Raw genomic sequence first — 24962 nt, 5'->3', positions numbered from 1 at the left:
AAGAGTGGCATTTATATGTAAAAACAAATGTTCCACAACTCAAGTTAGTAATTTTTTCAAAGGTTCATTTATTATCAAAGCATATAATTCTGAAATTCTTCTTCTCCAGATAGCCACGAAACCAGGAAGGAAAAGAACAGCAGCACAATCAACAATCCCCAACTCACGCATACAAAAAGACAAGGAAGATCAGGCAAAAGAACAGAATATAAAAAACCAAGACTGAATAAATTCTGTTGTCCAGGTCTATATCCAAAATGCAGAAAACCTAGAGAACATTCTCTAGGCACAGCTGCAAGCCATCTTTTTAGAATGCTCTCCCCAATTTTGTTAAAATGTCACTCATTTTGCAACATTAAGCTACATGTCTATTCAATCTTAAATGTAGCCCAGAAGTAAATATTTACCTCTTCCCTATAGTTGCTGTTGAGCCATATACATTTGAAACTTCGTCTGTTTTCAAAATCTGTGATCTTCATTTTCAACTAAGATCAGGAAACAAGATTTTATTATAGTGCTAGAAGAGTATAAAATTTAAAACAAAGTGGAAAAAAATAACTGCAGGTGTGACCAGTTTCAATCTCAGCAACAGATATTGCCAGATTGAAGCATTTTACAGCCACTTGAAACTTCTAATCAAAACGCAGCAACTTCACATGAAAACAATCTCTTTAAGGGCACCTTTTTTCTCTTTCGGGATTAAAATTGTTCTGACAACAATTTGTTTTTACAACCCTTTAATCGCACTACATACTCTAATTACAGAATAAGCAAATAACTTGAGTGTGATTTTAGGAACTTTCAAGTTCACGGATACTACTAAAATAGATTAATTCCATGTTCCAGGCCAGTAAGAAATTTATCTGCAATAAAATATGCAGTAATATGTTTCAAACATTAAGCTGCCATGCAGCAATTTTGCGAGATTTATTGAGCCAAAAAAAGGAATATTTTCTCATTTAAGCATGTTTAGTTTACTGTTCCATATTCTCAATATGGGCTAATAAAAACTTTGTAGAGAGGCTGCTGAGGAAAAAGCTGTGAGGTGGTTGTGCTCCCAAACTACATTTGGTAAAAAGTATCACATAATAGATCTGTCATCTGGCTGAAGGGTTATGTACTGAAAAGGGCTGCAGAAGCAAGAATAGGATTGACACATTAACAGTGAACAGTAGTGGCAAAGGGATTGTACTGAGAGAAAGAAATTATAGTATTCCACCAACCCCCACCATGTTAGAACCACTACTTTTTAAAAATATATATCTGGACTCAGGTGTACAGAGTAGAATTTCCAAATATATAAATGAAAAAACTTGATGAACTGAGTGTATAGTAATATATTCAAGGAAACAAACAAGCTGGTGGAACAAGAGTACTTGCTTGTTAAACTTAATACAGAGAAATGAAGCAGAAAATGGGAAAAAAACTTACAAGAAACTAGAATTCTAAAAGCAGATCTGGAGTATTGTTTTTGGAAAGTGGCAGGGCGCATTGAGAAAATACAGCATCTAACGTAACTGTACTTTTCAGAAATAGTTCAGAAAAAGAGCAAGAAGTCACAATGAATGTATGTAAAACCCTTGTTTAGTTGTAACTGGTGAATCTTATAATTTAAGGGAAAATGCAAAAAATCCAGGGAGGCTGTAGACAAGATCAAATTGATTCTAGAATTAGATAGTTTTAATAGTGTGATTAGAAAGGAACAACTTGTTCTCCTTAGAAACAACCTGCCAGGATGATTTAGGAGGCATTTTACATTATCTATACCCAAAACAATTGGGTATAACAAGCTGAAAAAGACCTTTTTGTTAAAGTTCACTTAAAACACTGGCTACCGTTCAAAACATAACATTCATACCTCTTTGCATTTTCATATCACAAATACAAAAGAACTCCACATAAACTTGCAATAGAATCCCTTTTTCTTTAAATTTAAAGATTAAAATATTCTTCAGGCAACAGTGACAAGGCTACTAAAGGTTAAATATTGGGAAAACTGCACTAGAACAGTGATAGATGATCATGAGAAGTGATATCAACAAATTTATTGATAATTCTAAACATATCTTTTACACAAGTTTACCCAAACTTTTTGAACATGTTATTAATCCTGCAGATAATCAAACATACCTGTTGATAATAGAGTTTCTTCGGTTGCCTTGGCTTGAAGAACTGCAGAAGATCTCTAAGTGTGCCTTCATAATTATGTCTAAGAGGATTACCAGGGCCATCCCTGTAACTTTAACAATAAAATTCTTTAATTTCTGGAAATCTGTTAAAGCAAGAGCATCATGCCAAAAGGACTGGTTACTTCAAATATTGGTTGCAGAACACAAGACGAATAAACTAACACATGGTCAATTGCATGGAAAAAAAGGCAGGGGACACCTCACTTTTGTTCTGGGCATACAATTTTTCAACTCTAATCCCTGCTGTAATCACTCTTTACTCTTATCTTCAGTGAGCAAAGAATTACTTCACAAAACAACAGTAGAAGTTCTCTTAATTAAAAAGGCATGCTACATCAGCAGCAGCCACAGCCGATCAAGTATGGCAAGACCACATTCAAGACCATATCCCTTCTGCATCTTGTTACATCTTCAAAAGTTACAGATCACTTAAGAGTTCACTGTTGTTTAAGTTAGGAAATATGCACAAATATACAAAAAGGATTTCAGCAATGAAATTATGTAGTCTTACCCTTGAGACTTGAAGAATTGAAGCAACATTGGGTCAGTATTTAGTCGCTGAGCAACAGTCTTGGCAACCTACCAAAAAGAAAGCACATTTAAAAGCTGGTGTTATAAATAGCAACTTATTAAAAATGGATATTGCAAGGTAGCATCTATAATGGAATGAAGACATTTGAAATGAAGCACTGAACAGAAGAGCAGACCTCTTTAAAGTGAAAGTTCTATTTCTAACCATAAGTCAGCATTAACTGCCCATCTCTAATTACCCTCAATGTGGTGGCAGTGGTCATCTGGTGAAGGCACTCCCATTTTACTACTGGACTGGCAGCATTAGGATTTATACCTAGCAATAAGGAATATCCAGCAGTACATTTCTAGATCAGCACAATGTAAGACTTGGAAGGGAACCCACAAATAGAGGATAGTGAAGTTGAGCTTTCCAGAAGTGCTACCAGAATAACTTAAGACAAATGACCCAGAGCATTTTGGGAAGAATACATCTTGCAGTTACCGTGCTCTGGATGGCACACAAACTTCTTCAGTATCGTTGGCACAATATTCATACAGGCAATGGAGAGCATACCAACCAGCTTAAGCCTTGTAAATGACAGAGGCCTTGGATATCAGGAGGTAAGTCACATCCACACAATACTAACAACTGACTTGCTCTTGCAGCCAACGTATTACCTGACTGCTCATTTTAATTTTGGGTCAATTGTGCCTCCTAGAAAATTTGAGATATGCAGATAGGAAAATGCCACTGAACATCAAGACCAAGCAGCTGAACTTATTGGCAATGGTCATAGCCTGGCACTTCTGTGGTATGGTCATTAACTGACACTTAGTACTTACTTCAGAATCACCTAAACATATTTTGTTGCACTTATCTGGAAGCTGCAAACAGATTTGAATGTTCTGCAACCAGCTGCAACTCTCCACACTAAACCCCCACTACTTCTGAAGTGAAGTTAAGTGTCAAGCATGGTTAGCCTAGAACACTACTTTGAGGATGACTCGCAATGATGTTCTGAAACTGGGTGACTGCATTTGGGGCCCCATCAGCAAAATATGTACTACATCATAATGTTGACAAGCTCTATTCCAGCATTTCATTTGCTGCTCTCTCATCTTAACTATTCCAATGTCCTACTCATTCCATTATCTCTGGAATGTCTAATAACTGTGTCTGACCTTGTCTTAACAACACAGCAATGATCATTTTAAAATAATCCATTTTATATTCCTGAAGGTTATGGGCTCTGCCCTTTACTTGAAATCACCTTAGTTGGTGTATTACATTTTGTAAAACAATCCCTCATTTAAGCCCCTTAATAAATTTCACTGTATTAAAGGAATTACACAAATGTCACCTATCAAATAAGCAGTATTTGACTTAACAGTATTAAGACTTAAAAGGTCAGCTTTTTGATATAGCTGATAAACCAAAGCTAAAGTAATAGGAATGTTTAGTTGCAAACATAACTACCAAACCCAGAGATAATCTACATGCATTGTAAAATATTCAATGCCCACCTTCAGAACGCTTTAAATGGATGGTGCAATTGTTGGTATTGGCTCAGTGTAGCCAAATTCATATCACTTGAGTCTAAATTTTACAACACCTATTTAAGCCCTAAATCGAACATATGTCAAAACTTTCATACCTGAAAGTAGTTCATTCTATTAGACAGAGTGACCACAAAGCCTGGGTCATTAGGAATAGTCTTATCACAAAAGATGACATCAACCCGATGGTAGAGATCCCGAAAATAATCTTTTGCTGTTGGTAACTCACTGGAGTCATTTTCTGGATCATCCCTGAAAACCAGTCAAAATATTTCAATGACTCTACATGGCCAAGCAATTCTTCCAAACATGAACTCAATTATGTTTTGTGCCTGCCATGCAATCAAAGTTTACTCTTTATGATATAATATTCACAACTTCAATGACGTGGGAAGAAGGGAGAAAATTCCATTAACTCTAATTGGAAAGTGTTAAAATTGCTGAGTACAAACTCGATTCCACTATACAAGTGTCCCCCGCTTTACGAATGTTCGCTTTACACCACTTTGCTTTTACAAAAGACCTACGTTAGTACCCATTTTCGTTAACCGAACGAGGATTTTCACTTTTACCAAAAGCGAAAATAGCGTTCAGCGTTTGTTTTGCAGCAAGCCGTTATAGAGGCAGCTTGCGCCCCGAGCAGCGCCACCAAGCTCCTTCCCTGGGAGCTTACCTCTCTGTGAAGTAAGGTTCAAGAAACGGCGCCAGAGCCCGCTTTAAACTTCTGTTTACCCCAAGAAAGACTACCATGACCGTGAAGCCTTGCGCGGGTAGGTGTACGCACTGATTTTTTCCCTACAAATTGGTTTTTGGCTATAACTTGCTGATCCTGGTAAGTGAAACTACACTGTATATACATTATTTCTACTTTATACAGGCTGTGTATTTATCATATAATTCCTGCTTTTACTATATGTCAGTGTTACTTTAGGTTTTATGTGCTATTTGGTATGATTTGGTTATTTTTTTTGGGTCAGGGAACGTTCAAAATTTTTCCCATATAAATTAATGGTAATTGCTTCTTCACTTTATGCCATTTCGGCTTACGAAAGGTTTCATAGGAAGGCTCTACTTTCGGATAGCGGGGGAATCCTGTGCTCAAATGTTGCTTGAAGTGGTCACAAAGCAAATATTAATTCTGTTGAATCTTTATATCCACTTACACCTATTTAGCCAAGCAGTACATCCCTCCATTCCCTGGTAAGCCAACAATTGGCTCATTTTCCACATCAGAAACTTTAAAAATATACAGCAGGGCATACCCTCATCTCTTCGCTAATGATGATCACATATTTTGGGATTGTAACTCTAAATCCAAGACTCCAGAATTTAGCATAACACTTGTCCAGCAGATTTTATGATAATTCTGCTTCCCTGCTCAGAAGAATGCTAATCAATATCAAATGATCAGTTCTATTTATTCCTCTTATTAGAAAAATGCCCAATTTAAGGAGGAAGATATAAAGATAAGCTAAGATTCAAGGAGTAGGGATGAACAGAAAATAAAGGAATTGGATGAGCATGATAGCTAGAAGGTAAATTAGAAGTAAAATTATGAAAATTATAGCACAAGAAAAGCATTCGGCAGAGGGGAACAACTTCAATTTGCTACTATTCACTAGGCTCAGTTGAAACTTGTAGGCTGGAGTGATAGGCCAATTCTGACCATTCTTCCATTTGTTTCCACTGGAAAACGCTGGGGGGGAAATCACTGGAGATGCAGACTTATGGCAAGTAACCCAATGACCAGCCACCACAAACATCTAACTCCAGCAGATAAGAAATGTAAGCCGACGTGCAAATAGAGAAATAATTCTACCCACATTATGCCAAGATTTTCAAAAATACACTGAAGATCAACATAATCCCTTGCCATAAAAACTTGTGTTGTCAACTATTTACTTTTAAAATGGCAGAACATAACATCCTAAAAAAAAGTTTTGAGATTTCTCAAAGAATTTATTTAAACAATATCTTGGAACTTTATTATTGCCCTCTAGTATCCATGTTCCAGCACATTACAAGTCAAAAGGAAGTAACTTATAAGCATGCAATATTTTAATTGAAGAACCAATATTACACGTCATGTGTGGTGGTCACATATCTAACTAAAAATAATGAATGACAATGTCCTTGATGTTTTTGTTGTACAGCTAGGCTTAAAAACACAGTAACAGAATGTGTGCAACATCCAAGTGTACATCAATAACACAACTGTTGAATGCTTGACTTGCTAGCTATAATTTTTGGCTTTCCAACATTGAATAGCACCTCTTGCCAATCGTAAGGATAAACATGCAAAGGCTAGGCAATTTCATTACCCAATGTGGAAGCAAGCTGAGGTCTGGAGCCTGTCACAATTGAGCAGTAACTCACACTGATGTTTTGTGCGTCTGCAGGGCGGATTACATTTTGAGCTGGGGTAGCAAATTTTGATACCTGCAAAATACTGGAAAAATAAGGTGGAATATGCTTTGAGCCACCAAATTGGAAAGAAATCAAATAGTTACAAGTATCCAGTGTCACTGATTACAGTTGTGTTTTCATTTCCTTTATAGTTTAAGAGAAAACCAAACTGTAGGTAGCACCACTGTAGACTTTAACTAGAACATAAGTTTTGATGAAATGCAGCAATCCATTGCAGTGCTATACAAAAAAAATGCTTCCCCCAGCTCAAACCACATCAATACTAATTGTTAATCTCCGAGAGCTGAAAAGGGCTGCAGATAGAAAAAAAATCCAGAGTCAGATGAGAACTCTAGAGTCAAACTGTAGTGCAATCAATATATCACGGTGGCATAGTAGCACAGTAGCCATTGCAGCTGTCTCATAGCTCCAGAGATTCGGGTTTGATTCTGACTTTGGTTGCTGTCTGCATGGAGCCTGCCCATTCTTCATGAGACAGTGTAGCTTGCCCCAGTAATCAGGTTTCCACCCAGATAGCACAGGCATGCAAGTTGTTTAAACGACAAATGTAAATTGCCCCTGGGTTGTAGGAAAACACGTGGAAATGGGGTCTGTGCACATAATCACTCTGAGGCAAACGGCCTGCTTCTGTGTTGTATAATCTCAGAAATCAAGCACACAAGCACAAAGCTCACTTGATGGCCTGAAGAATAAGAAATTACTGCCAGAACCATGTTTAAAAACATGAAACCCCAGTCTAAATCTCGGCCCATACACAAAATACCTGCCAAGAATTGAACAGGAGTGGAGGCACTTCAATTAACATGAAGTTCCAGGGGTTGGGGTGGGGTGGAAATCAGCCTGGATTCCCATTCTAAATACATTTCAGTTATATTGTTGGGAAGCACATCAAGACCAATTTTGAAAGTACACCTGGCTAAGACTAGATGCTTTCCACCTGGTAAAATCCTGCACAAATAGGCTTTTGGGAAGTACACTGTAATGAAAACAGCCTGTTGCATCTTACTCCATTAAATGATAAATATGGTAAACAAATTACAAACCAAAATTGCCCTATTGTTATCCAGCACCAAATGGGTGGGTGGAAAATTAGAACACAATTATAAACAAAGGTTCAGCAGGCAGGTCAAGAAGGTCATTTGGCTTGCTCCAATAGGATTTAAAAATATATAAAGGCAAGGAAACTTTTTTTTTGCATAAAAATCCCTTAAATTTTTAAAGAGTTATTTAAAATGAATGCAATGAAATTACTTCTGATGAATTTCGATAGCAGAACTACTTACAACAGCTTCATACAGTTGTGTACATTTGCAATCACTACTGCTGCTACCCCACTCAATTTTCTGGGATTTCAGGCCCTACCATCCCACAAGTTAATAAAGTACTCATCAGATCAAAACATAACCTGACGAGTTGGACCCCTTAGTTAACTCAAAAACATTACTTACTTCTGAAATACTATAATATCACCATCCATGAGTTCATCAAGTGCTTTATCAAGGGACACCTCATAATCTTGAATTCTCTCAGTTAAATTGGGTTTTACTTCCTAAAGTAAAGACAGAATAAGTGAATTAAAGCAGATTTTAAAAAATATCAAATTGTTACATTTATCTGTTGCCATAATTATAAAAGCCACATTGTTCAACAACCAGATATCAAATAAAAATTTATTCCAGTTTTAAAAAAGAGAATTTTGTATTTCTGAAAAAAACATGGAAAATAAGTTTGTTACTTATTTAATAAATAGCTCAACACATTTTACTGTTAAACATTTAACTCATCTACATTGTTTGAATGTATTTACATCTTTCTCACACTAGACATCAAACACAGGCTGTTTCCTGAGTAGAAGTGCAAAAGTAGTCCAAAGTATGAGGATCATTTAGTATTTGAATCATCCATCCTTTGATTTACTAATTCCCAAAAGAGACATCTGAAGTTAGATTCATACAGCAATGCTATGGCTTTAATCAAATATTTCAAAACTATTTTAATGTTTGTTATGTTCATCATACCTCATAGAGGATAAGACTAGTTCCTTGCGGAAACCCTGCTCTCTCACACATGATCGGCAGTAAATCACCTGCATAAAATAGTGCACAAGTTATTATTTAGAATACTTTCAAAATTAATATTTGCAATATCAATTGGGAACTTACGGATTTTACAGGATATAGGTGTGTAGATATGTCCACAGTAATTTAAACTCCTAGTTTTGGGGTCATACATCTTCAAAAACAACATCACGTCATCTGGAAAAAAAAATTGTTTTATGGTATTATCGATGTTATTGTTCGCAAGAAGCAATGACATGAAAGGAAGTAAAAGTTTACAACCAAGTGGCATTCTGCTCCTGCTGCATATGGCTACATTCTGTGTTGGACCGCTCAAGAACAAGACTGATAAATAACAAGAAATAAAGTAGTGCTAGTTAGAGATTTGAAAGAGGAACTGAGGGTTATGGAGAAAACAGTGAGGACAGCAGTTTAGCCATGATAGTACTGAATGATGGGGTAAGTTTATGGGGCTAAGTGGCCTACTCATGCTCCTATTACATTGTGTCATTTACTCCTAATGTTAATACCGTACCATGGTGGCAGCATGGTAGCAGAGCAGCACAACACTTTATAGCACCAGTGACTGATCAGAAGATTGGGATTCAATTCCCAATTCCTCTGTTATCACGTGGGTTTCCTCTGAATGCTCCAGTTTTTTCCCTCATTCCAAAGACATACAGGTTAGGTTAGAAAGTGGCATCTTTTATTGACAGCAGAAAGATGGTAACACTTGCAGGCTGACCCCAGCATATTGTGTTGGTCACTAACGCAAACTACACATTTCACTGCATGCTTTTGATGTACATGTGACAAAGGTAACCTGTAATCTTTAACAGCCGTCTCCAACTAAGTACAGACAATCCCTGTGTTAAAATCTTGAGTTACACAAATTCCCCCCTAGAGGTCACAAATCACTAGCCTAAAATTTGAGTTATAGAATAAAATTTGCACTCACAAAACACATGTGCAAGTATGTTATTATTTGTGTGGCAAAACAGTAAATAAATTAACTGAGTTTATTTTCAACCTGATGTGACATGGATTCACATAATATCACACGATGCAGCGTATTTTCTAGCATCACAGCGCCTAAACTGCCCAGAGTAGTGCTGCCTTTAACGACAAAATCAAAAAATTTAACTGCTGTCTATAATCACAAATCAACATAATACATTAACATGGACTTACGATCTTTATCAAATTTAGGCAATGTTGCTCCACTGGCTGCTAACTCTGGATCTACTGTTTCTAGAAATATTGTCCATGGGTTGTCATTATCACTCAATTCAATCATCTAAGGGAAATCAAATTTTGGTTATGAGAACACATTTAACTCAAAAATTGACTGTGTTACAATGTTTTAAAAATCAAATGAAAACTTTTTCTACACTGAAATGATTTAAAATGCAAACTACACTGATTGAATGGACAACATACCAAGCAGAATATACAGTATATACAAAGCAGGTGGCTTCTGATAAATGTTGGATAGTTATTTATAATGAACACTCAATCAGAATTAGTGCAAGAAAGTGCATGAAATCCTCCTAAAGACAATCAGCATCTGTGATGAAACAAATCATTTCAAAGCCTAAAACATAAACCATTCTTTCTACGGTATTATTCATGTTCTCAGTATCATCTATCTATATTTGCAGTTTGTCGTCTTTTGCACATTGTTTGTTTCTCATTGTGGGCAGTTTTTCCATTGATTCTATTGTGTTTTTGTTCTACTGTGAATTTAAGAAAATTAATCTCTAGTACACGATGGCATATACATACTTCGATCATAAATTTACTTTGAACTTTTGAAGCTGAACACCTGCATTTTATTTTCATTAAAAAGTAGTGCACCACTGTAAATTTACAGCCCAGCTTAAGTGATAACGTAACTTTATCCTGGATACTTGCAGACCCATCTCCCTTGTTTTCTGCCCGACTTTATAGGTTGCCTCTTCATTCATTGCTGCTAACAACTGAATTTCTTTTCTAAACCCCTCTTTTCCCACATCACTTTCTTATTTTAAGTTCCACAAAATGAAGAAAATTCAAAATTACTGGACTAGAGATGGCTTACAAGTCATCTCTCCAAATTTTAACTGTGAAAAATGTGTTTTTTTCCTGCAACAGATAATGGATCTGAAGTACATGACATCTAAGTAGTTAATTGAATCTCAGCTATGTAGCACTTAAAAGGCCATCTGTAAAAGCTCCGTGAAACCGTGCCACAAAAACAGGCCCATTTTGGCTCAATCTACAGTGACCTTCAGCTATTAATTTACATTTATCCCTCCAAATTCTGTCACTCACCAACACACTAAGAGCAACATGGAGTGGCTAATTAACCAACCAACCACAACCCACATAGTCTCAGGGAGAACTTCACACAGCATCCAAGGTTAGAACTGAACCAGAATCTCTGGCACTAAGAGCTGTACCAGTGTGCCACCTAAAGTTCGGAAAAATTACGGTAACAGCCTGACAATATTACTTTTCAACAAGAGAAAATAAAGGTCTATATTTCTAACACAAACTAGACAGCTTTTTTTTTTACATCCAGTCTATGTTAAGGTTTTTACATAAACTGGAGACTTAAGGCGGCCAAATCTTCAGATTATATTTAGGATTTGAGGAATAAAATAAAGTGAAATACAACTATGGCATATGGGAACACACACTTACCGTTTTGTTGCTATCTGCTTCATAATCCAACATTGCTGGTCTCTTAGTTCCATTACTCCGGGCTTGCATTGGCCATAACCGTATCTGTTCCTGTGGATAACCCTAAATAATAGAAAGGATAATATACTGGATGAAAGTCTTGGGAAAAGCACCATTAATCATATTTTAATACACAACTTTGCTCTAATATCTACAAGTCAAAGGTACCACAGAATATTTCCCATTTGCTTAAATAAATGTAGCTGACAGCCGCTCAGTAAGCTCAATGATATCGAAAACAAAGTACTCCTTAATCTGCACTCCATTTATTAGTCAAACAAAAGCTCCATCTAAAACTAGAGCATCTCAGCTCCTGTATACCACATCAACATCCATACCAACAACTCATTAATGTTTCTTGGATTATAATTTACAAATAATTGAACATTATCATGCAAGTCAGTTACTCTCTCCAAAATGATTTAAGTAATTTAATCTTCTACCCCATTATCACTCGTATCCCAAGTACCAGAATCTGATCCAACTTCTGGTAGCATTTTTTTCTTGAAAGAGGTAATATAAATAAATATTTGGACAAAAGACCGCACGTGCCACTCTTAAAAAAACACTTGTGTGAAAATAATACAGAATTTTAAGGAATGAGTTCAAGGATTTAACATCCCGTAGTTGAAGGCAGGGCATCCAAAGTAGAACTGAAATGATCAACTTGCCAGTTCTGGTACCCTCAGCTGTAATCCAGGGAAGTACCAAAAGCATAACAAAATGATAATGAGGCAAATAACAGCAAATCTCATTGATTTACACTATCCAGCTCCTACTGAAATACTCACCATTGTTTGTGATAAATTCTGAACAAATTCTGCAAGTGTGGAGTTTTTGAGGACTTTGAACACTGTGTATTTCACTTTTTCTTCATCATACATATCGTTACCCTGATGTCCACAGAACTGGTCTTCTGTTACTATCTGAAATAAAATGTTGGAATTAGCTGCACAGTCATACTGCATATTTTTCTTCATCTCAGTCACTTCATTTCTTGCAATTTTAAGTGTGATTTTAACAAATGAAATTGGATGCAGATGGTTTAAAATAAATTCTGGGCAGAGGACTAAATAAAGTAGCTGTTTCAGCTTTGTCTTGTGTAAAGGTGACAAGGATCAAGTACAAAGCAGACATCAGAGCAAACACATCAAGAGAATGGAAGTGAGACAAGTTTGTGAAAATTTAGTTCTCATGGAAATCTGGATAAAGTAAATCTGGAAAGGTTAGATTAGAAATAGATTAAGTAGTGGTCATAATGTTTATTTCATGTACTGCTGAAAAGCTGAACAGCATCCCAGTCTTGTCACAGGAAATCAGACAAAAGAAACCAATGAAGTGGTAAACAAAAAAGGGAAACTTTAAATACAACCAAAAAAAGGGACAAAAGACAATGCCACTCCTCTAATTTTCACACGAGGATAAAAGATTTGAGTAGCTTTCAAGTAATTGTGGGGCAAAGATGGAATTAGCAATTATTTAAAAATGGAAGTGAATTTTATTCATCTGGAAAGTGTACAAGTAAAAAGTAAAACAGTCTGAAGGGCAACAAAAGACCTTAAGACCAAGAGATAGCCAGAATTAGGCCATTTTGGCCCATTAAGTCTGCACCATCATTTATTATCCCCCCAACCTCTTGCCTTTTCCCCATAACCTCTGACATCCTGACTAATCACAAACATAACAGCCTCTGCTTTAATATACTCAATGATTTGGCCTCCACAGCCGCCTATGGCAATGAATTTTACAGATTCACCACCCTCTGGCTAAAGAAACTCTTCATCAACTGCTCCAAATAAATGTCCCTCTATTCTGAGGCTGTACCCTCTGGTCTTGGACTCAGCCACCATAGGAATCATCCTCTCTGCATCCACTCTATATGGACCTTTCGATAAGTTTTCCCTCATTCTTCTAAACTCCAGCAAGTACATGCCCAGAGGCATCAAAACACTCCCCAAACGATAACACTTTCAGTCCCAGAATCATTCTCATGAACCACCTCTAGGCACACTCCAATGCCACAACAACTTTTATGAGATAAGAGGCCAAAACTACTCACAATGCTCCAAGTGAGGCTTCATCGGTGCCTTATAAAGCCTTGGCATTACATCCTTGCTCTTATATTCTAGTCCTCTTGAAGTGAATGCTAAATTGCATTTGCTTATTACTACCTCAACCTGCAAGTTAACCTGTAGGGAATCCTACACAATAACTGCAAGTCCCTCTATAATTCTGATTTTTGAATTTTCTGTTTAGAAACCAGCTTGGTCCTTTAATCTTTCCACTGAAGAGCATGACCATATACTTCGCAACACTATATTCCATCTGCCACTTCTTTACTCATTATCCCAATCCAAGACCTTCTGCAGGCTCTGTGTCCTCAACACTACCTGCCCCTTCACCTATCACTGTATCACCTGTAAACATGGCCACAAAACCATCAATTCCGTCATCCAAATCATTGACGTAACGTGAAAAGAAGCGGTCCCAATACTGACCCCTGTGGAACACCACTAGTTACTGGCAGCCAACCAGGGAAGGTCACCTTGAATCCCACTATTTGTCTCCTGCCAGTCAGCCAATCTTCTGTCTGTGCTAGATCCTTCCTGTAATACCATGGGCTCTCATCTTCAATAGCTTTGTGTATGGCATTTGTCAAATGCCTTCTGAAGATCCAAGTAAACAACATCCACTGACATCAAAGCAGCATAGAGCTAAAAGAATCTAGTCTGGATTTATTCCACATTTAATTTTCAGGTACATTGGTCAACTTCTTGAGTTCAGAGACAAATTCTGCACACTTGAGCATAGTGTTGATAGACATATCAGGAAGGATGAGAGGTGACCTGATAGAGGTGTACAAGATGAGAGGCATTGCTTGTGTAGATAGTCAGAGGCTTTTTCCCGGGGCTGAAATGGCTAACACGAGAGGGCACAGCTTTAAGGTGCTTGGAAGTAGGTACAGAGGAGATGTCAAGGGCAGGTGTTTTTTTTCTTAATACGCAGAGGGTGGCGAGTGCGATGGTGGAGGTTGACACCATAGGGTCTTTTAAAAGACTCTTGGATAAGTACATGGAGCTTAGAAAAATAAGGGCTATGGGTAACCCTAGGTAATTTCTAAAGTAAGTACATGGAGTTCCACAGGGGTTGGTGTTGGGACTGCTGCTTTTTACGATGTATGTCAATGATTTGGATATGGGTATGGGGTGAAAGCAGGGGAGTGGGGATGACTGGAAGAATTAGATCAGCCCATAATTGAATGGCAGAGCAGACTCGATGGGCAAAATGGTCCATTTCTGCTCCTATATCTTACGGTCTTACGTTCAGCACAGCATCATGGGCTGAAGGGCCTGTATTGGGTTGTAGGTTTTCTATGTTCTATGTTTGTGTTATCATGGAGTAAACTGATCTATGAACACAGTTATACCTGCACTTGCATGTAGAGGTGTGCCTCTTGCCTTTCCTTTCTCTTCTGAGCTTCTACTCTCTTTTCTTCTTGAAGACGCTCAACCAGTTGTTGTGGAATGTTGTGGTCTGTGACTGCTTGCAACACTTCACCTGTAAACACAATTGTTTGAATATCTGTGTTCTCATGAACTATCTCAAGCTTACAATATCAAGATAGATATTCATAATAATACAAGTACAATACAAGCCCTTTGCACTCCAAATATGACTCAAGGTACTTTACAGCCAGCAACTTCATTATTTTACAGGCAAATAAGTGAATTTGCAGATATTTCAAATTAAACTGAATTTATTGATAACAATTGTAAATAATAGCCAGAGCATACTTTTCTTTGGATTTGACTCCTAATTCCACTTGTAAAGACAGATTTAACAATTCAGTCAAAGAAAACTATGTACACAACATTGGAAGAGATTTGCTTTCCAAGCCCTCGTGTAGAATTTGTCATATATGTCAAACCTTAGGGTTACATAAATGAGCAGCCCAAAGCTTTATATTACCCGCGTAGATTAACTGGGTAACTATACTTTAACTTGGCCAGTCCCACTGCATATACACGACAGGACTTCACGTCTTAGGTCTGAGAACAGATGGCTTAAGTCTGCTGGTAAATATGCGCACTGAAAGGTATACTAAAACTGTAGGACCACAGAAGGCATTTCAACGAGCAAATAATTTTACTTACTTAGTTTTGATTCCCTGATGTACACTAACATGTAGGCATTAGTGCAATGTCGCACAGACAAGTCATCATCATGACCCCCATAGTTGTGTTCAATTGCTTCTTCTTTTGTACACCTTGATACAACGTCGTCATCGAATTTACACCACTCGAGAAAAACAAATGTCTAATTTTAGCCCAAGACAAGTTATAAGTTTAATTAAAACAGATCATTAAAGTTATTTCTTCAAATTAACTAAAATGCTCTAAGGTGATTGCTGATACTCAGATATAAAAACAAAACTATGGAAATATTCAACAGATCAGGCAACATTTGTGTACAGAAAACAAAGTAAACATTTCAAGTCAGTAACTTTTCACCAGATATGAAAGCAAGACAAGAATGAAAGCAGGGAAGAGGGTGAAAAATAGCAGTGAAACTCAAAACTACAAAAGTAAAATAATCGGAATCAGGTTTATTATCACCATGTATTCTGAAAATTGTTAACTTAGCAGCAGCAGCTTAATGCAATACATAATATAGAAGAAAGAAAATAATCAATAAGTAAATCACAGTAGACACATATCGAATAGATTAAAAATTGTGCAGAAAACAAATTATAGTAAAAAAAAGTGAGGTAGTGCTCACAGATTCAATGTTCATTTAGGAATCAGAGAGCAGAGGGGAAAAAGCTGTTCCTGAATCATTGAGTGTGTGCCTTCAAGGCTTCAGTACTTCTTACCTGATGGTAACAGTGAGAAAAGGGCATGCCCTAGGTGCTGGAGATCCCTAATAATAGATGTTGCCTTTCTGAGACACCGCTCCTTGAAGATGTCCTGAGTACTTTGTAGGCTAGTACCCAAGATGGAGCCAACTAATTTTACCACCGTCTGCAGCTTCTTTCAGTCCTGTGCAGTAGCCCTCCCATACCAGACAGTGATGCAGCCTATCAGAATGCTCTCCATGACACACCTATACAAGCTCTTGAGTGTATTTGTTGATATACCAAATCTCTTCAAACTCCTAATGAAGTATAGTTGCTCCAGATTCTGAATGTTGGAAATAAAGCTGGAAGTACTCAGACTCCGCAGTAACCACAGTGAGCACAACAGGGTTAATGTTTCAGATGAACTACCTTTCATTGGAACTGGTCAGATAGGAGAAAAAAGCTGGAAAAGGTTTTGTATCCAGCTTAGCGCTTATTACTCTTGCATTCTCACTCCTCCCATGCAAGTGCAAGCCTACTTTGCAAATCTATGATCTTCTCAGTAGCATAGTGGTTAGTACAACGCTTTACAGCTCAGAGTTCAAGGTTCAATTCCAGCCGCTGCCTGTTAGAAATCTGAATATTTTCTCTGTGACTGCATGGGTTTTTCTCCTACTGCTCCGATTTTCTTCCACATTCTAAAGACTTGCAAGTTATAGTTCGTATGTTGTGGGCAGGATATGTAGGCGCCAGAAGCATGGCGACGTACACGAGTTGCCCCAGCACATGCTCCCTCTTTTGGCCGTTGACACACCAAAGAAGTTGCACTTTTGTTTCGATGCACATGTGACAATAAAGCTAATCTATAATTTTTTAAAAAAATCTTTTCAGTATGCTGCCACTAGACATTCCATTGCCTTGTAACATTTCCAAAGGATATTTCTCTCCAGGATGCTCTACTTTGTGCTTCCATCCTCATTAACATCTCCCATTCTCACTGAACCTTCCCATGCAACTGGGAGGTAATAACTCTTGCTTTGTTGCCTCTTTCCATTCCATCATTCAAGAACATAAACACATTTCGCAGATGAACCCAGGATTCATTTGCACCTCTTCTGAAGGTGTGCTCATTTTACAGTCTCTTCTACATGGTGTTAACAAACACAGAGTGAATGAATGCTCTAGGGAATAGTTGTTAGATGTAAAGATGACCTGAGCTTCCAGGTGTTTGCCACTTCTGGCAATGTCCTTCTGTGCCACTCCAGCAAGGCCCAATTTTACCCAAGGAACAGAATTTAATTTTCTTATTAACCACTTTCATGCTTTCAGGAATTAACACTAGATTCAATTTCAAATCGAGTTTCTAGCTGATTTTTAAAATCTGAAAGGTTAACCCCTATTTTTCTTCTCCAAATATGAATCTTCATATCACCACCACCTTTGTTTATAATTTGTTACGACATTACTTTTCTGCTTACTCTCCAGTCAAATACTTATTATTTAGTTAGAAAAACAGAACACACCCTTCCAGCTCAATAAGCCTGCGCTGCCCAGTTACACCTTTGTGAACAATTAACCCACTAAGTTGTACATCTTCAGAGTGGGGAGAAAATCAGAACACTCGGAGGAAACCCATGTGGTCATAAAGAGAACATATGAACTCCCTACAGAGAGCAGTGGAAATGAACCCTGGTTACTCGCACTGTTAAAAGCGTTACCCTAACTACTATGCTGGTCTACTTCCAACTCCTCCTGCCCTTCTCTGGGACTTCATATACAAAGGTTTTTATTTCTGTTCTGATGCAGCATCACACAACTGAAAATCAGAGGTGAAGAGGGTCAGCATCTTTAAATTCTTTGGCGTTATTTCAGAGGATCTGTGCTGGGCCCAGCACGCAAGTGCAATTATGCAGAAGAAGTGCCTCTACTCCCACAGAAGTTTGAAAAGATTCAACATCTAAAACTTTAATAAACTTCTATAAATGTGTGGTTAAGAGTATACTGACTATTTGCATCACAGTCTGGCATGGAAACACCAACAATGCCTCTGATTTTCCATTTTCTATAAAAGGAGTGAATACAGCCCAGTCATCATGGGTAAAACCCTCCCTATCACTGAGCACATCTACATGGAGTGCTGTTGCAGGAAAGCAGCACCCATCTCCACCCAGGTCATGCTTGCTTCTCAGGCTCTTGAACCAAAGGGAACAAGTTCACTTGCCCCATCATTGAAATATTCCCATAACCTATGGACTCACATTCAAGGACACTTCATCTCATGTTTTTGATTATTTATTATTTTCTATTATTATTTTTTCTGCAGTGTTTGCAGTTTGTCTATTGCACATTGGTTGCTTGTCTGTCCTATTGGGTGCAGTTTTCATTGATTCTATTGTGTTTCTTGGATTTACTGTGTATGCCCACAAAATCTAATCTTAGGCCTGTATATGGTAACATATACAGCATGTTCTATGGAAATAAATTTACTTTGTATAGATTTCTAGTAAATAAACACAAGGATAAACTATGCTCAAATACAAGTTTTGATCACCCACAAATTCAACATATTACTGCAGCTTTTTAAAAATAGTACACCCATCATGCACAGATGCCACACTTTTTGTTAAAACATACTCACTTTTCCATCACCCTTCGGGTTGAGGTAGACTACATAATGTCCACCATGATTATCCCCACTGTGCACCAGCACTGCATGTAGAATGTAATTAGCAGAATCCTTTGGGTCAGGTTTCTGAAGGAACTCATCCAAGGGCAAATGTTCAGGAAATTCAAATCTGGAAAAAACACGAGAAGCTGTTTTTGGAAAGAGAAAACTGCTCATTTTATAGTGTAGCTCATATAAAGTGAATTGAACAGCTGCCTTTTAGGTTCAATCCTAACCTTTGGTCCTGTGTGGTGTTTGCACATTCTCACTGTGATGCATGGGTTCCCTCTGGCTGATCTAGTTTGCTCTCACATCCCATAGATCCACTGGTCGGTAGTTTAATTAGGCACTATCCTGACAGTACCGGTTCTTCGTTTTTAATACCCCACAACTGCCTACCCAAGGGCACTGTGGGATGATCCTCACCAGGATAATTGCAATGGCTCACTACCATCTTCCCAAAAGCAATTAGAGATGTACAGTAAACATTGATTTTACCAATGATGCCCAAATCCCCAAAATGAATTTAAAAACAAAATTCACTACATTAATCACTGCTCATCAGTCATCATTTAAAAATTAATCAGCTAGATATGCATTCTGAAGTTGAACTTGATGAAATGGGACTTCCTTGCACTTGAAAATAGGCTTACTTTTTCACATCTCACTAACAAAAGGCAAGCAGGTTTCATATTTGTAATAACTACAAATCATTTCCTAAACAAACTCAGATAACAACTGTCATCCTTCAAGAAATTTTACCAGTATCACATAGCATATTATTCTGAAATAAATACATCAATGTTACAGATCCAAATTTCCCTGGCCAATTCTTTTTTATTTTCTCCATACTTAGCCATAAATAGATTTCTAATATAAAATTGATTACAAATGCATCTCAATCACACAAAGTACAGTTCTAACAGTAGAAACCCCAATCATTTACCAAAGACTCAAAGGGCTGCATAAATAATTTACTAAGGTTAATACAATTTCTATCCAGATTCTTTCATAACCTCAATCTAATGTATCTGACTTTCCTTATATGCAAGGAAGGCAATGAGGAGCAGTTGTGCTACATCTGTCATAAAACATTAGTGGTGAAGTTTCAATGTAGAGCCCTGGTATACAATCTCTTTGGCTGCTGTCATGAGCACTTGAGAGAAAATGCACCAGCTATTTTGCAGTGGTTTAGTTACTCCACTACAGGTGTTAACATGAACACTAAACTTGAAAACTGCAGAAAGTAGTATGCATGTACAATTTAGAATCTAAAACTAATTGCACTGAGACTGCTTAGAACAATGTTCTGCACTCATTTTCCACTGTACATGACAACTTGGACAGACCCAAAACAAACTATATTTAGCCATCATGTTGCAAGTAGAGAAGCCCACTGAACCCAAAATTCATATTTGAATTATATTCAATGGAACTGTACCATTTTAATTTGAAATAGATTTTCCAATGTCAAGGCATAATGCTCCCCCTCCCCCAAAAAAATGCTTACCTGTCATTTATTTTAATGTTCTGATCAGTCTGTGGGTCATACATGAAACGCATAAGCTGAAGATGCAATACTGGTGGAAAAGTAAGAAATTTCACACCTTTTTCTGCATCCTGTAAACAGTAAATAAATATTAGCATATACACGCAAGATCAAATGCCCTTTAGGACAAGTACAGAGCGATGCATCAGGTGCACAGTAAGGTCAACATACGGACACATATTGGACCCTAGTAATGATTTCACCAGATGTAGTTTTTAAAGAAAAACTGCCCTTTACAAATTATGGAGTGACTGCAGATAGCAAAGTTAGATATGAGTCAACCACTGCAACAGGTTTACAATAATAAAAGATTAAAGAAAGGAAACTATTGGAATTAGGGAATTAACTGAATTTGCCTTGACAGGACTCAATAAAAGATGATCAAATGGACAAGAGATTCTGCAGATGCTGGACATAGAGTAACATACAAAATACTGTGAAACTCTGCGGGTCAAACAGCATCTTTGGAGGGAAATAAAAATTTGCCACGTTGGGCTGAGACTCTTCACCAGAACTTGAAAGGAAGAGGGCAAATATCAGAATAAAAAAGATGAAGGGGGAAAGCAGTTAACACTGCAGTAGTGTCACAGTTAATTATTCAGCTCTAGTTTTATTTGGTATGAAAACTGATAGAAGTCAATCTGAAGTACAGGAGGTAAGCTTCGGTAATTGAAACTAGACCAAGTTTTACAGATTGATAGTGTATCTTGCCACCAACTAAACATTTCAAATGGAAGCATGTTCCTATGATTCCAGTTCAGGCTGAAAACTGGAAATGCTATTAAGCAGTGAATGAAACTTGGCTTAAAATAAAACAGATTGTTAATGTGACAGAACTTGTATTCAAATTGATGCATATATTTAACATGGTGTCTCAATACAACTATATCCCATTGCTAAATATTTACTAAAATGACTGATGCTGTGATACCACACATCAGTACCAGAAACGTACCTGTAAACCATGCTCTCCAGCATCGTATTTGTTATCCCCATCCAGCTGCTCCACTGCCACATAATCTTTGAAAGATTCAAATACTGTGAAACAAAACCAAGAGGCTGGTAAATTTGCTACAATTCAAAACAGTTAAAGATACAAATAATAGTTGTACTCACTATTTTTCTTTCCTTTTATACTGAGTTGAATATCATAGTAATCTTCTATTCTCTCAGATCGATACTCCACATGCTTGCATTGAATATATGACTTCAAAAAGAAAAATAAAAATCTTTATTGGTTTCAAAGGTACACTTAATGTCAGAGAAATGTATACAATATACATCCTGAAATTCTTTTTGACTTGATATTAACAAACAATGTAAACTTTAAGCAAGTAATTCAAAAAGCACTTACCACCATTTTTCCTCTGAATAATTTTGGAATAGTCCCCTCTACACAGGTTCCTTTCATTTTATTCTCCACATTGTCCAGTAGCTGGAAAAATAGTTCCACTGTCAGATTTACTTTTTTTTTAAAAAAGACTAGAATTCATGACAATACAAACCAAAAGTGTATTAACTAGAATAATTTTCACAGATCAATAGTGTATCTTGCCACCAACCAAACAAAAGCATGTTATGATTTTTCAATCATAATGGCTCATAAATATACTAAGTTTGTTATGGGAATTCATAAATTTTTGAAGTAATTACAACAGCTCTAAATCACTTCAGTTTGGAATGATTTGCTTACTTTGTTTGCCCATTCAAAACCTTGTTACCTACTTTATGAAAACCGAAATAAATATCAATTAAATGCTGCAACAAATGATGGAAAAACTCCATGTCAGGCAACATCTGCACAATATTGCCCCACACAGCAAACGGTTAAAATGCCAGCTGTCTGCTTCCCTCCATTGATGCAGTCTCATCCTCAGTCCCTCCAGCACATCCTTTGTTGCTCCAGATTCCAGCATCTGAAGTCTCACGTCACCATTAATATTGCAGTACCGTGCTTTTGCCATTGGCAGTCCTCAGCAAATAAGGGCACGTGGACGGTCACAGAGAGCAGGTATTTATATTTGCATATTATTTCAATGCCCAAGAGTTTGCTAAGACCCTAATGCAACCAGATGGAATATTTCACACCCCATTTCCAACACAGAAATTAACAAATTAAAAGAAAATGGTTGCACCAATACTCAAGTTATGATAGGAGTAATTAATATTGTAGTTGCTGCTACCAGATATACAAAATACCATTTCAATATTCAAGATATGAGCTTGGGTTGCAAATTACTTTACATAATTTCCATATAGTTTCCAATAAAGATCAGTCCAATTATTGAAATATTCTAAAAGCAAACAATTTACAAGCACCAAACATGCAGTTTTAAAATAATCCAAGATTACAACACATCAAATAATATTTATCCACACAAAATTGAGGTTTATCAATTTAGGAAGGGGAAAAAAATGAAAATACAATTATACAGAATCTGTTGTCTGGGAACAAAATATTTGTTAGCAAGCAAATATAGTGATTAGCAAATCTAATTAAATGTTACCCTTCATCCTTATGCATGCAAACTTTTTTTTAAAAAAAAAGGAACATTTAATTCAAATTTCACGGGGCACTGAATACAACAAGGACAGTTTTGGGCTCTATATTTAAGCAAAGATATACCTGCATTGAAAGCAATCAAAATAAGAGTCATGTTGATATTTCTTAGGATTTAGGGTTAACATAAAGACTGAGCATACCCTGGAATTAGGATGAAAGAAAAACAAATGCCTTGAAACATTTAAGATTCTAAAGGGTGGTGGGAATGGTAGGTTGGATGTAATGGAATATAGACCAGTTTCAGAAAGAGGAGTAATCTACTTAAGACGGAGAGGGGAATCTTCTGAAGGCAATGACTAATTTTAATCACAGCTGGGGAGTCTTTGAATATATTCAAGGTGGAGACCAAGAAGATTAAAACTATTAGGATATATTCCATGGAGTGTGTGGGAAAACAGTGTTGAGGATAACATTGGATCAGCAGAAGAAGCATGAGACTTCAATTTGTGTAAGCCTGCATGTTTCAAATGTTCAGTGAATAAGAACAGTTTAAAAATACTCAATTCTACAACAACTTATGTACATCTGTAAGTTCCCAAGACACATTATTGAATTAAACGCTACAGGATTAAGATAATTAAATGTAACAACTGCAAGCAATGAATTTATATATAGGGGAAAAAAAACTTACCACCCTGCAGAGTTCCTGGACATCATGTTGCATAAAACTGTCTAGTGTTTCCCAGCTGCATGAAAAATATTTAGTACATTAAATTATTACAGTTCATAAATGGTAACGTTCTTTAAGGTGAACTACAACTTCAGATGTGCACAAATTTTCCCCCCAAAGCCCAATTCAAATTGTTGGTCACCACAAAACATTCAATGTTACAGAATGTAATGTGATATGGACAGCAAACTGTGATTATGGAATTAACTCTACTTACAAAACAGACACTTCCCAATGGTTATATCTACAGTCGGATGGATGCAAGAGATTCAAACAAGCCTTCACCCAGTTGCTTTCACAAAGCATAATATACACCAAGCTGCATTTTAAAATTTAGCTGTTATTTAGAATGATGTATTAATTATTACATCATCTACAATCTAATTGTTCAAGCATTGGGGAAGAACTATCAAAACATAAAATGTATGGCACACAGTAAAATACTAAAATGCAGCTGGAACCCATTACAAAGGTAAAACAGGTAATGTAATTTTCTCCCATGGCAGTACACATTCCCCCTTACCCAAAAGACTTCGTCAGTTTCTTAGTTCCAACAGGTTTATCACTGTGTTGCAGCTCATAGAATACCCTCTGCAATGCTAAAGGGACACTTTTGGATGAATCATCCCCTTCCGTTGGCATCATATAGACAGCCTATGACAAGACAGTAAATTATTGGAAAAAAAATCACAAAATGGTGAACAAAAATTATCACAGCAATTTATAATTTAATTGGAATGAGCACTTCCAAAATTAGTGCATTAAACTGGCACACAAGTGAAATTTGAATCAAATGATGTAGCACTGCAAAATACCACATAATTGTTGCATTGCCCAATTTGTAGCCAAGAGATAAAAATAAAAAATAAAAAATTAAAACATAAACAAAGCAACAGTGGCCATTTCGGTGACCACCACACAAGATCCTAATCATGAATGCAATCAGTTAGTCCTCAGCAGTGACCCCGAGCTTCACGTCGCCTGCCACAACTCAACTGCCATATTAACTTATACTTGGCTTCACAGAGATATTCCCTTTATTTTATACCTCGATCCCCACTTCCTTGCAAAGGTAACCGTTTTCTTCTGAAGGATCTTGCACCTAGAATATTAACTATTTCTCTTTTCTCAGATGATGCCTAACCTGCTGAGCATTTTTTACTTTCTTTAGATTTCAGATTTCCAGCCTGTGCTTTTATTTTTATATACAG

At 36.9% G+C, this 24962-nt stretch overlaps 1 protein-coding gene across 6 annotated transcripts in view; it reads right to left on the bottom strand.

The window, feature by feature from the left end:
• Window positions 1–24962, bottom strand: part of usp7 (ubiquitin specific peptidase 7 (herpes virus-associated)) — a 74836-nt gene that overhangs the window by 12143 nt on the left and 37731 nt on the right. For 2 of the 6 annotated variants that reach the window (XM_072268958.1, XM_072268961.1), the window contains exons 7-25: window positions 24275–24405; window positions 23713–23767; window positions 21873–21953; window positions 21635–21725; window positions 21474–21556; window positions 20480–20589; window positions 18943–19099; window positions 15622–15784; window positions 14895–15025; window positions 12259–12393; window positions 11429–11530; window positions 9935–10040; window positions 8849–8941; window positions 8705–8772; window positions 8135–8235; window positions 4358–4511; window positions 2701–2768; window positions 2131–2233; window positions 408–485 (exon numbers count right to left, since the gene is read on the bottom strand). In XM_072268958.1, the coding sequence (XP_072125059.1) occupies window positions 408–485; window positions 2131–2233; window positions 2701–2768; window positions 4358–4511; window positions 8135–8235; window positions 8705–8772; window positions 8849–8941; window positions 9935–10040; window positions 11429–11530; window positions 12259–12393; window positions 14895–15025; window positions 15622–15784; window positions 18943–19099; window positions 20480–20589; window positions 21474–21556; window positions 21635–21725; window positions 21873–21953; window positions 23713–23767; window positions 24275–24405 (2010 nt within the window). Of the gene's footprint in view, window positions 1–407; window positions 486–2130; window positions 2240–2700; window positions 2769–4357; window positions 4512–8134; window positions 8236–8704; window positions 8773–8848; window positions 8942–9934; window positions 10041–11428; window positions 11531–12258; window positions 12394–14894; window positions 15026–15621; window positions 15785–18942; window positions 19100–20479; window positions 20590–21473; window positions 21557–21634; window positions 21726–21872; window positions 21954–23712; window positions 23768–24274; window positions 24406–24962 lie in introns of all 6 variants that reach the window. The other 4 variants (XM_072268960.1, XM_072268956.1, XM_072268959.1 and 1 more) reach the window with 2 other exon arrangements.

Source organism: Mobula birostris, chromosome 9 (genome assembly GCF_030028105.1).
Source record: "Mobula birostris isolate sMobBir1 chromosome 9, sMobBir1.hap1, whole genome shotgun sequence".
Taxonomy (NCBI): Eukaryota; Metazoa; Chordata; class Chondrichthyes; order Myliobatiformes; family Myliobatidae; genus Mobula; species Mobula birostris.
Note: the sequence above shows the minus strand (reverse complement) of the source record. Positions and strands in the feature narration are given on the sequence as shown.